The 13980-nt window shown below is 39.3% G+C and overlaps 1 protein-coding gene across 1 annotated transcript in view; it reads right to left on the bottom strand.

Moving 5' to 3' along the window:
• Positions 1–13980, bottom strand: part of LOC139713504 (importin-5-like) — a 59866-nt gene that overhangs the window by 6894 nt on the left and 38992 nt on the right. Inside the window, exons 14-19 of the mRNA XM_071625231.1 lie at positions 13514–13730; positions 12833–12894; positions 11756–11912; positions 7363–7535; positions 6242–6353; positions 3399–3454 (exon numbers count right to left, since the gene is read on the bottom strand). Of these exons, the coding sequence (XP_071481332.1) occupies positions 3399–3454; positions 6242–6353; positions 7363–7535; positions 11756–11912; positions 12833–12894; positions 13514–13730 (777 nt within the window). The remainder of the gene's footprint in view (positions 1–3398; positions 3455–6241; positions 6354–7362; positions 7536–11755; positions 11913–12832; positions 12895–13513; positions 13731–13980) is intronic.

Consider the following 13980-nt stretch of genomic DNA (forward strand, 5'->3'; position numbering starts at 1 on the left):
ATTTTTTTTTTCAACTTCATAGGATATTGCATATGCATTGACACTACCAACAATTTTGTGCCATCTTCAGAGCCCATTTATACACAAAGTTGGGCCCAGAGTCTTCCTGAAGCACTTCGATGCTCCTTTGAGTCTGTTCGTACAAAGAGTCACTGTCCGTTGAGATCACATGCAAAGTGGCTTAGAGAGGCATAACTGTCATGGTAACCTTCACAAGGAAAGGCAATTCAAACAAACCACTTCCGGAGCGCTCTAAACATATGGTGTTTAGAGCACTTCTGAACTTAGTCTTGAGAGGGGGATAACTTTAGGGTGCTTCAGGGCCAGAAAGTCTGTTCACACAGAGTTTTGAGGGCTTCATGAGCATTCCATATGCCTGTTTAACTCTTTATGTGCCATGATGTAAGCCCCCTGTGTGCCGCATTATTCTGAGACAGCAACATGCTCTTGCTTTTGAAAAATATTATGTTTTTCAAATCTATGTAACTTTTATAGATTTCTGTTAAGCTGGGCATTTAGTGAGCAATGTTGTAGAGAAAATCCCAAGCTTTGCTTTGATGTAAACAGTATGACAAATCTATGATTGTTTTCTTTCAAATGACTACTTAGATACATTTATTGTAAAGACATGACTTTTGCACACAAAACAGTAACAGAAACCTAGAATTTAAACGCAGAATCCAGTAGGGAACACCGCCTGCTGGTCGTTCACCACATGAAATGCAAACTATGTGCAAGAGTGATCTCCTTCTGGCTTTAGATGCTCGTCAGGAAGCGGTGCTGGTGTTGCTAGATTTTAGCGCAGCATTCGATACGATCGACCATGATCTTCTGCTTGATAGAATGGAATGCTACTTTGGAATTAGGGGAACTGTTCTTCAATGGTTCTGCTCCTATTTGAAGAACAGAACGCATACAGTTCAGATAAAAGATGCCCTTTCGGAAACCTGCAGTGACAAACTAGGGGTTCCTCAAGGATCCGTCATCGGGCCCCTTTCCTTTACGATGTATACAGCACCAATAAATGACATCATAAGAGCCCATGATGTGAATGTAATGCTCTACGCAGATGATACTCAAATGTACATAATGTTTAAGAACACCGAGCGTGAAGAATCTTTGAAAAGATTAAACGCCTGTATTGCTGATGTCAGAGCTTGGGCAATGAAGAACAAGTTGTCTCTGAATGATGCCAAAACGGAAGTGATCCATTTCACATCAAAGTTTTGTTCTCAACCCAACCCTTTGAATGTCTGTGTTGGTGATGGCCAAATCAATCCTGTGCCTCATGCTAGAAATTTGGGGGTCGTCTTTGATCAGCACATCAGTATGAAGGAACATATAAAAACCGTCTGCAAATCGGCTATGGCTGCAATCAGATGCATCAGCCAAGTCAGAGGTTTCCTCACAAATAAAGCTACACTCACACTGGTTCATGCATTTGTTACCAGCCGGATAGACTCCTGCAACAGCTTGTTGTATGGCCTTCCTTCTGCCGACATCCACCGCATGCAGATGCTGCAGAACATCGCAGCCAGGCTTGTCACACGGACTCCTCGTCAACAAAGTATAACCCATACCCTCAAAAAATTACACTGGCTACCTGTTGACAGACGTATAATGTTCAAACTCATATTGCTGACCTACAAGGCACAACTTAGTTCTTCCCCAACATATCTGGCAGATTTGCTCAAGCAGTATCACCCTCCTCGCAACCTTCGCTCAAGCACCCAAGCGCTTCTTCACATTCCTAGAACCAACACTTTATATTACGGGGGCAGATCTTTCGCAGTTGCTGGACCTACGCTTTGGAACAATTTACCACAAACAAGGAAAAGTAGAAATTACGCGGTGCGTAACATATGTCCCCGCCGGAAGTAGCATTTTGTAACAAAATGTGCAATATAGGTAAAAAATCAAGGTCAAAGGTCAAAGAAGTCAAAGGTCAAAATTCTGTGTAGAAGTTTTGAAGCCCTCACCTAGTGCCATCACATAAAGCAAATGGAATCGAAATTGGGTTAGAAATGGCGAAGGAGTAGCATTTTGTAGCCAATGTACAATATAGGTCAAAAATCAAGGTCAAAGGTCAAAGAAGACAAAGGTCAAAATTCTGTGTAGAAGTTTTGAAGCCCTCACCTAGTGCTATCACATAAAGCAAACGGAATCGAAATCGGGTTAGAAATGGCGAAGGAGTAGCATTCTGTAGCAAAATGCACAATATAGGTCAAAAATCAAGGTCAAAGGTCAAAGAAGTCAAAGGTCAAAATTCTGTGTAGAAGTTTTGAAGCCCTCAACTAGTGCCATCATATAAAGCAAACGGAATCGAAATCGGGTTAAAAATGGCGAAGGAGTAGCATTTCGTAGCAAAATGTACAATATAGGTCAAAAATCAAGGTCAAAGGTCAAAGAAGTCAAAGGTCAAAATTCTGTGTAGAAGTTTTGAAGCCCTCACCTAGTGCCATCACATAAAGCAAACGGAATCGAAATCGGGTTAGAAATGGCGAAGGAGTAGCATTTTGTAGCAAAATGTACAATATAGGTCAAAAAATCAAGGTCAAAGGTCAAAGAAGTCAAAGGTCAAAATTCTGTGTAGAAGTTTTGAAGCCCTCACCTAGTGCCATCACATAAAGCAAACGGAATCGAAATCGGGTTAGAAATGGCGAAGGAGTAGCATTTTGTAGCAAAATGTACAATATAGGTCAAAGGTCAAGGTCAAAGGTCACGACTGAAATTCTGTGTAGAAGTTTCAAAGCTCCCATGTAGTGCTATCATATAAAGCAAACAGAATCAAAATTGGCTCATAAATGACAGAGAAGTAGCAAATTGAAGATTTTGATCACACACGGACGGACACACGGACACACGGACACACGGACGGACGGACGGACAGACGGACGGACACACGGACACACACACGTACGGAGCCCGTTTCATAGTCCCCTGCTCGAACTCGTTCGGCGGGGACAAAAATTCGATGTGCACCCAGTTTTGCAAATTTCAAATCCGGTCTTAAAACTCACCTGTTTCGTCTTCCTTGATTAAGATAAACATTCATTACTCCTTTTGTTAATTATTGTATTTATTATGTTGAGTGTTACATTTGTTAGTCATTTGTTTGTATGTTGTATCTGAATTGTACAGCGCATAGAGAAGCATGTGCTTATTATGCGCTTTATAAATGTAGTATTATTATTATTATTAAGAGGAACGTAGTCGCGAGAAATGCTTTCATTGTACTGTAGCATTTGGCGATTTATTGATCGGTTTGGGCGGGTATGTGCGTTTGAGCAGAATATGCAAAGTTGGCACGCCGTCGACTGAGTCGGGCGTGCGAACGTGGCACACAAAGAGTTAAATGGAGTGTCAGACTATCATGAAGGCTGAGTATGAACTCTCACCTCATCTTGCAAGCCTTCCTCGACCACATCATCGTAGTCTTCATCTTTCCTTTGCTCTGTCAAATTAGGAGAAAGATTGAAAACATCCAGTGTCAAACTATGGTGTTAGGTTCATTCTGCATCACACACAACAAGCTTTTGTCTAGAATTCAACTCACCTATATTTTTTCAGACAGCAGATAGTATTAAAGGGGAAATCAAATCCCAAAATAAGTTAGTCTGATAAAAAAAGAGTAAAATCTTAGAAATTCAACGGTAAAAATTTGACTGAAATCAGATGAAAAATAAGGAAGTAATGACATTTTGATGTTTTGCTTATTTCTGCAAAACAGTTCTTGTAAAGTGGATATGAATATGCAAATGAGTGAGCTGACCATGTCATAACCTCACTATTTTCCATTGATTGTGTACAAAAAAAATGATGAAAATTCAATGTTTCTGTCATTGAAGTCTAAAACATGATGTTATTTCTGGTTGAATAACTTCAGAATAGTGATCAGTTAGATGTATCAGGATTGAGCCTCGGGCATAATTGCGTCGGAATGAAAAACTGAAAATTCCCAAATTTTATGTACAAACTATATCGCAAGTTGTGAGGGTATGACATGCTCACTTTGCCATTTGCATATTCATATTGACCTTTCAAGAACTATTTCCAGAACTAGAAATGTCACTATGGCGACTGGTATGCCTCCGCCATAATGCATGATTCTCCTAATAGGTCTAGATAGTACATGTGGACAATGTGTGATTACATTTTCACAAAACTGGCAAAATATTGAAATGACAAGTTTGTCAGAAATGTGTTGAATGTTCACCTTCCTTGAACTTGGTTTAATTGGATGAATAGGAGAGCATGTATTTGGGGATTTAAGGACTTTAACTTGACTTTGACCCATTCATACATTTATGCATTGAGTAATTTTCATGGTACCGGTATGGAGAAAAAGTGCAATTTCTGTACTGAATAGTAAATTGTTACCATGTTCATCTGGCCTTAGACCCTAAAATTCATAAGATAATCACTTTCAGGTAGAACATGCATAGATATGCAGTAAGTTTCACGATAAATTGAGCCACTTCCGAGATATGGAGGAAAAAGTTAGTTCAGCACTTTCACTTGATCTTTGAGGCAATAAAAAAAAGAAAAAGAAAAAAAACTCTCCAGAGAATTTCTATTAGGTTACACATGCATACACCAAGTGTAAAAAAAAAAAATACTAATCCTGCTGGCATTGCATGAACATGAGGGAAATAGTAAAATTTTGAAGTGTTGCACCTGACCTTTGACCCCTGACCTTTGACCCCATGAACCCTACATTCTCTAGATAATCACTGCCAGTCAGTACATGTATATACTATGTTCCATGAAGATACCTTGAACAATTTTCCAATTTACAGAGAAAAAAAAAGAAGTTTTAATACTTTTACTCGACCTTTTGACCTTTGACCTTTGACCTCATGACCCAAACTTTCACCAGAGAATCTAAATTGGGTAATACATGTATACACTAAGTTTCAAGAAAATATCTTCAGGCATTGCATAGATATGGTGGAAATAGTGACATTTTATGTATTTGACCTTGACCTTTTGACCTTTGACCTTGAGCACGTGCACCCAAAAGTTGATAGGCACAACTTCACCCCCTAATACACATACATGCCAAGTTTCATTAGGATACCTCAACAGCTTTTGATAGTTACCTTGTCCACAAAATTCATTACGGACGGACGGAAAGACGGACGGACGGAAGGACGGACGGACGGATGGACGGAAGGACGGACGGACGGACGGAAGGACGGACGGACGGACGGACGGAAGGACGGACGGACGGACGGACAACCCGAAAACATAATGCCTCCGGCACCACTTTGTGGCGGAGGCATAAAAATTAGTGAAACTTCAAAATGTCATAACTTGCTTATTTTTCACCTGATTTCGATCAAAATTTTATTGTCGAACTTGTAATATTTTACTCTTTCTTATCAGACTAACTTATAATTGGACTGGATTTTCCCCTTTGACTGTATTCCAAAGTAGTCATGAACGCTGTTTGATTTGTCCTAAAACCACTGTCAGTATCTTTTGCCTTCTATGACTGATTGCATGACAGTTTGTTTTCTTGTATCATGACTGCCAAGGAAGAAATGGCTGCTTGGAAGCAAGCAACCACAGTATTGACAGCTATTAAAGTTTCCTCCAAATGATTATGCAGTGAGGAGAGCACGTCTAGCTTAGGGTACAGCTGCCACAGACAGAAGACTTGAACCATGGATCTATCATTGACAGCAAGGTATCTTATCCACAAAGTCCATTACAACTTTTCAAAAGAAATTAAAATTTTTTGATTTACAAGAAAAATTGTTTTTCAAGAGAGACTTCTTTCAAAGTTAAACTCTGAGGAGTCAGAAGGGTACTAATCTAGACAGACTCATTCGTCATTCATTTTTTGACAAGCAGTCCAATAATAATGATTTGTATTTCAAGTCTAAGGGAACTGTGGTTGCGTTTTCAAGAAAGAAGAGAGAGAGAAAAAGGGAACTCTAAACTCATGATTTTTCCTTATTTATTATGCTGCTATAATCATGTTATAATTCTTACCTGTATTAATGACATAATCGATGGAAGAGTATTTGTCTTGTTTTGTTTTGTTTTGTTTCTTGAGGATCTGGAACATAGAACCCCCACAAGTGACATTTAAATTTTCTGACAAGGTAAACAAAGCAAGTTTGTATTAGAGCTCTTCTGTTTGACTGCCCTCTTTCTTAAAACACGGACAGGACAAGATTCTACTAAAGAAAGGATTTATTTTCCTCTTTCTTTTTTCCTAATCATACCCTACCTTGCCTCTCTGCCTGCCGTTTGAAGTGTGACTCAAACATGTCGTTGAGGGTGGTGGCGACTTCTTGCATCTGATTGTCATTCAGCGACCCTCTGCCAAGGAATTCGATACACTGCAGGACAAAAAGCAAAGTTCATAGTCAAGCCACTTCAAGAAGTACAGAAATCTCATCACTAAATCCTTACCCAATTTGTGATGGGAAGAATTACAACTCTCTCATCATAGTGGGAGGAGATATTACACTGGTCTTAGCATGTGGGGCATATTCCTCCTATTAAGAGTGATCTTAACTTCAACTCCACTTTAATAGCTTAAAAAAAAAAAATCTTTTGATCATATCAGGACAACTTATACCTTCTGAGGACATTTATCCCAAAGAACCATAAACCCCTGGATAAATACCGGTTAGTGATAGGGTTAGATTTATTTTAGATTAAGGGTTAGAAGTTGGGTTAGGACTAAGATTAGGTTCAGGTTCAGGATTAGGATTAGGGTTAGGGTCAAGGGAAGGATCTGGGGTAATTGTCCTTGAACTCTTTTGACTCCCCTGAGGTGAGGCACAGAATGCTGTGGTCTTCCTTTTAAAACTCACGCAGACACTTTCCCACTCTGCAGCTGATCTCACACAGAAGTCTTATCTTGAAGAAGTGAAGGGGGGAGGGATGGGAGTTGTGGTTTGTAGCAACAGTGTAGCACTAATACCTTACGCCTTATTTAATGAACACCATTTCCTATTTCTTTCTCTACTCTCATCATCATCCCTGTTTGACACTTGCAACTCATAATTATCTCATTAGTTATGTCACTGATGAACCAAACAGGCACCAAAAGATTGGCATAGAAACACAACTTGCTTGTTTTTAAAAAGAGAGAAAAAAATGTATTCCGGAGCATATGGTAAGTAACAGTTCAACAATGAAAGGACAAACAACACGACTGAAGATTAAGAAAAAAAGAAGAAAAAAAGGCTGATTTTAAAATGGAAATTTTGTTTGAAAAAATAAACAAATAAATAAAGAGGACAGAAACACTGAGAAAAGATACTGACAGAGGAAGAAGAAACCATTAAGAGGACAAAGTGAAAAAACAGGACCAAAAAGGATGGAGCGAGCCAAACTTACCTTTGCCAAGGATCCCATGTGCTGCTGTAGAATGTCCACCTCTGGTTCGGTCTGGATGGCCTTCAGGAGTTCTGGGTAGATGTACTTCCACTTCTCCACCAGGTACTGCTCCCCTTTGATCTTAGCACACTCCAGGAGGAGGGGGAGGGACTCTGACGCTGTATACCTGACAAGTGCGCCCATCCGTCAAGGAAACTACACCTTTCCATCATATCATCCATCAATCATCTTTATATAACGCCTAAATAGATCCTCGTCATTTCATTGGTTGTTTGACATTGATCATTCGGCCCATTTCACTATGATGTCATCATATGTGCAATTGTGGTTCCATTTACCGTGCAATTTTGAATCCATATGATTTGCTCCATTGCACACATGCTGAGAGCCCGGCACACTACGCATGTAAAAGGCTTGCGTTTGCAGTGTGTGTATGCGACAGCGCACTAGCGTAAAGCATTCAGTAAGCAATTTCTCGATCTCAGATTCTCTCTTGTTTCTAAATTAATAACACATCAAATGACAAGGATCTATTTAAGGCATTATAAAAAAAATAATAACAAATGTTTTTCATTCGTGCAATGGACAAAACATTTCATTCGGTGAAAGATGAAATCTTTGATCCATTCAACTCGGCTGCGCCTTGTTGAATGGATCATTTCATCTTTCACCTCATGAAATATTCTGTCCATTGTACTCATAAACATTCATTATTTGTATAATATGTGGAAGAGCAGCTCCCTAGCTCAGCCTACTAAGTTGACATAAAAGAGCTCTACGCACTGACAGTGCATTCACTTTTCCTTCATGTGGCACTCGAACTTGGAAAAAGTGCAATTTGTCATTGTCGTCCTTAACCCATCCACGTACGGGCCTCTGTGTAATCTGTAATATCGTGCCTGCCTAGTAAGTTGGCCATGAACTTGGGCGCGATCTTCCCTACGGCGCGATCTACACGCGAAGAGCATTCATACGTCATGGAAAAAACTGCCTGTGTCATTCCCACTAGGCAGGAGGGATGATGCGTGTACACTCGTGCTAATATGCACTTAGTTGACTCAATACAGCACTAGTTTATGTGAATTTTATGAAAAGAAATAATAAATTGTGCAGGAATTATGAAAAAATATTGTTTCTGTGTATTTCATTGATAAATCCTCTTCATTTCAAGCCATCTGTAATCACATCTTACCCACTTGCGAATCGACGTGTCCATAATGTCCTCGAGCCCCACCCCCCGCCCCCGAGATAGCTCTGGAACATTCCATTCAATGACGGGGTTTTTATTTTGCAACGTTATCTAATAACTCTCATGTAAGCAAGTTCTTGCTATGGCTAATCTATTTTGTAATGTATCATAATCTATCTATGCTGAGATAGCCTAATTCAAATTTGCAGAGACATAGAAAAAGATTTGTTTTACAATCGTGATACGTTCAACTACTCATTTACCCTGTGCTGAAATCCGCATGTCTGCTCCGCACATGTTATCGCTATCGCTCAAACTTCGATCGCGATGGCTTGTGTGTGTACACAGGTACACAGTGCTAGTGTGACGTGTGTGGAGAAGAATGGGGCTGAGAAAACCCGGGACTCCACGTGGTGTAGTAAAAAACAAATCGGACGTTCGAAGTCGTACATTCAAGAGCTAAAACAGACAAATAGCGAATTCAAAGTCCACTGAAAAGGTCTTGACATTGTAATGTATGTTCCAAAATCATGTCTGGCTTAGTTTTGAGAGAATTTTCTACACGCACGAGATCAGGAATGAGATCGGTGAACTGGCTAACAACGTGTGTACTGTGAACATGTGACTGGCTTGTGCACATGGCCTAGCTAGGTGATCGTGAGAGTGCGGCAAGAACGCTAGGAATGCACCCGAGATGCGGTGTGTTGCAAATTCTTGGGGTGAAATTAGACTTCCTTGTTCAGCCCGTCTAGTATCTATATTTTTTTAATAATTCTAATTCTTCATGAAATCACGATAAAAAGACTTCATATATTCATTTTATATTTTAGAAGCGTAATATGAAATATTTTGGGTTTTTTTTTTAGTCCAAGAAAAAAAATAGTTTGAATAAAAAAATAATAATAAATAGTCGTTCTTGACTCAAGTCTAATTTCCTGCGCCTTCTTGCAGTTACCCCGCAGTTGCCCATGGATACGATGCATACAGCTGTTTACTGAGTCGTACTAGTGTACCACCCTACTGCTCTTGTTCAAATTGAGAGGATTGTTATTTTATCGGCGGCACTTAGTTTTATAACCTCATCCAATAAAAAGACAAATTCAAACATCAAATGGTGTGACAGTTTTTGTCAGAATTCCCTATCAATTTCAACTTGTTGCCAGGATAGTTTTCAGATTTCACTTCATTATCGAAGCTGTTTGACATTTGAAAGAACTGCTCCATAAGAAATCACCTTTCATTTGTTATTTATTTTCACAAACAAGTATTTTGGTCACTTGAATATTTCTTATTATTACTTCAATGTCATGATATTTCATGATGGTTATGTATTCTGTCTTTACATGGCAAGATGGGATTTTTTTTTCCATCCAGGGTCAAAGAAGATAGTGACAGGAAGGAAACCAAAAGGATAGGGAGGAAATGAAAAGGATACAATGAAACACCTGATCAGCAGGCTCTTTTTTATTACAATGGTGAATGCAGTACATCAGAATTTAAGTACAGTTCTAAATAATTTATCAGTTGAAAAATGAGCAAAGAAAATGGATTTCATCGAGTTCTAAATGAAAACTAAATTAGCATCGCCATTATGATTTAGATCTAGAACCTAGTGCTAGTACTACAGAATAGACCTGATGCAAACTTGTTGTCAAGCTTTTGGTTGAGTTTCTTCAGAGACACGAATTTTGGTAGCACAATACCCGAGTGAATAAGAAAAAGGAAAAAAAAATATAAATACACAACTGTAATGCACGTCTCTAGACCACTCCCGTGCACGAGCGAGCATCAGCCCCCGTTTCTTCAGTGTCACTCTAGCTCTCGTTATTGGCCTAGGCTAGGTTACTCGTGTCGTAGTTTTACTCGCCATCATCAATGTCATACATGGTTACACAAAATAAATTACATCTTGCCATCACCTCAACCACAGCAAAACCCTGAATATCACTCCCGTCATAGTCACTCTCAGCTCACAAAACATATCAGCAAACGATACAGACATCGCAGACCTAGCTAACTACTAGCTCTAAACATAGTTGTAACTACGCCACGTTAGACATTAGTTGTACACAAAAATGAAACGGAGGTGAAAAACTAGTAATGAATACACGAAGATCATCAACGATGGCATATTACCGTAGAAAAAAATACACAGAACATCTTGCACCCAAAAAAAAAATCGAGGTAAAAAACTACGATGAGAAAAACTAGGGTGAAAACACGATGCTTGGAAGACGAACGATGAAGACACTACGGCAAAAATGCTTACACGGAAAACAAACGAGTGGGTACCACACAAGCTACTATGTTTGCGCACATACGTAGATAAGCTACATCGTGTTCAATCAAAAAACTCAACAAACACTAGGACAAAAACTCACCTCTAAATTGTTGCAAACGAGATAATCACTTAGAAAAAATGAACAAAACACTCTCAGAAGTACGATTGTACTCTGAGAATGAAAGATATAGAATGATACGAAAGCAAAAGAGAGAAAAGAGAGAGAGAAATGGACGGGAAACCTAGAGAAGTTACCCACACTCACTAACGTAAATGGAATTCGACACACACACCCCCGTGCCCGCCCCAGCATAGCATAGCAGTACACGTACACACACAAGGAGATATCGTCAAGCACTCTATGAGGAGATCGATATCACGATACCGCGCGTAAGAAATCACTGCAGTTGCTGGGGCAACAAAGATACATGCGCGCTGTAAACATGAATATTGATTAGTTTCTCAGCAGGCTCGAACCCCTGGCAGGTGTTTTGGCCAATAAGAGACATTCTAAAATATGTTTCTTTGCATAAATTATTTTTCTGAGTCCCAGTAAGGATCTCTGTGATTGGCTAAAATTATTCTACAGCTCCTGGCCAAGCCTGAGGTCCTAGGACGCCCTCTTTTGGTCATAAATAATAAAAACCACGTTTTTTGTGGGAGGTGACGGGGATGGGTTAAAGTTCATGGGCTCAGTCATGCATGACACTTGTCAACATAATTAGGTGTGAACGGAAAGGGGAAGAGTTCCCCTTTCCTCACATTCAACATTGCGCTCTCCATAGCTGACAATAATGAAATAGTAGCCCTCCAAAGTTGGATTACCTTTTTTTTTTTTTATACGCAATGTATAGACAACAATATTAAGACTTACGTAACTATGTGCATTCATAAAAATGAAAATGAACAGACGGAAAGGATATCATCATGAAAGTAGAACTTCAGAAGCGGAACCATGATCTCGACGACCTGGTCGGTGTAGTCGGCAAACGCCTCCTTGAGCTCTCTGGCATAACACACCAGCATCTGGCAGGCTGTGCTCTTGTCTTCCAGGCCTGCTGTCTTGATTCCGAAGCTTTGCTGTCCAGAGAATAGTGGGGGGGGGGGGGGGGGGGGGGGAGACACATCAGCAAGGCAAACTTCATCCAAACCGTAGAACTAAGGAATTCTTAGGACTGTGTTTTTTTTTTTCTTTTCTTTTCTTTTTTCCCCTCACTGGGATATTTATTATTCTCTTTCATCTATACACATATTACAACATATTTTAAATAACATCATGCTTTTTTTCAAATTCAATACAATATACAGCAAGAAAAAAGGTGTCTAAAAAGACTGTGTTTTTCTTCCTTTCTTTTTGTTTTACTTGTTTTGTTTTACTTGTTTTGTTTTGTTTTATTTCGTTTTGTTTTGTTTTGTTTTATTTTGTTTTGTTTTGTTTTGTTGTGTTTTGTTCTAAGAGGTAGGTGTATCATTTAAGACTCAGCACAGGCATATTGCATGATGGATAAGATAAAGCTTCAGATCAAACAGAGATCAAAAGAGATTGAAGGTGCAAATTTCAGATGATTATGGATAGCCAAACTTATATCATGTTTACTCTGCACTTCAATTTTCACACAGTAACTGCTTTATCATGAACACATAAACATCACACACTGCCAAGGTTCAAACTTAATAGTATTACTCAGTTCTCAAATTACTACACTAACAAACCATTTGTGTAACACTACAGAAAAAGACAAAACTTTGTATTCTATAATTGCACAGTGCTGATCTTATGATGCAAAATGATGTCAGATGATATACTAAACGGATGTTTTTTGGATCTCTTTGATATTGAGGATAAGTACAGAGAATAACATAGAGAATGAATGATAATCATAATGGCTTTATAAATAAGAGTTGTCGTTGTCGTTGTCGTCATCATTATTACAGAGCTAGGATATGCATGAAATCTACTGTTGGAAGACACAAGGATTTGGAGATGGTCAAAAACTTACTTGGTCTCCAAGATTCACAAACTGCCATCCCTCTTCCTCACTGATTGTCTTGGCATCCTCGGCTGTGAAGACAAAACAAACAAAGATTTGTTGGTGGTCATGGAAAAAATTCAGGTGTGAAGCACTTTTTCTCACAGCCAGAATGGCAGAGACCATTTTTTTCAGACCTGGCAACATCTCTTCAACTTTGAATGGCACGATTTCTTCCGAAGCTCTCAAGTTATCCGACTTCAGTTGAAGACAGCGATGGGCATCACTTGCAAAGCATGTTTCAAATCTGCCCTTAAGATATCTGTCGTGGCGGTGGTGAGTACTGCAATTACTTTTTTCTGCAAATCTCTGTTTAGCATTTACGCCATCTCCTGCTTGCCTTCTTGTTTGATATTTATCATTGGCATTAGGCTACTCTTTGAAAAGTGTAGATAAATTTCTCATTTTCAGAAATCTCATTTTATCATTGGGTGTATTGATAATGATAATAACAAGAAGAAAAAGAATAATAAAAAGAAGGAAAAGATGGAGAAGAAGGAGGAGAAGATAACGATGATGATGAAGAAGTCAAATCATCATCATCAACATCACTATTATACAAGCAAAGATGACATCCTCAGGGATGTCTCTAAAACTGAAGATGAGTACACACACAGGAAAAGGGAGAAAAGGTTCAGAAACAGCACTCACAGTCAAGAAGAGCCACTTCCGGTTTGAGTGATGCAGTCTTGAGGAGCGGCCCCATGACAACGGGGAGGTAACTCTGGAAGCTGGGGCCTAGCAGCTTGCACATTCTCGCCCAGGCTGAGATCATGTAGGAGATCTGTGGGTCGTCGTCCTCGAGGTCGCTGGTGTCCGTCTGAGTTCTGAGCAGAAGGTCCATGACGTCGTTTGCATCTTGCATGAACTGTGGAGAAGTTTAAGACATGAATAAGTTGCAAATTTTCACACAATGATTTTTCAGACAGATTCCAATGCCAACAAGCATGGTCAGCCAACACTTAATACACTGAGGGACACTGAAAATTGATTCTGTATAAGTGAAATAAAGACCAACACCTTTCAACCACTAGAGCAGGGATGCCAGTCCTGAAAAAGGCACTGCAGTATTCTGTGGCCTGAAAAGGCATATTTTTGTGGAAAAATAGTATTTTTAC

Source organism: Diadema antillarum, unplaced genomic scaffold, assembly GCF_040938485.1.
Source record: "Diadema antillarum isolate AM-2024a unplaced genomic scaffold, OU_Dant_1.0 seq00001990_RagTag, whole genome shotgun sequence".
NCBI classification, from domain to species: Eukaryota; Metazoa; Echinodermata; class Echinoidea; order Diadematoida; family Diadematidae; genus Diadema; species Diadema antillarum.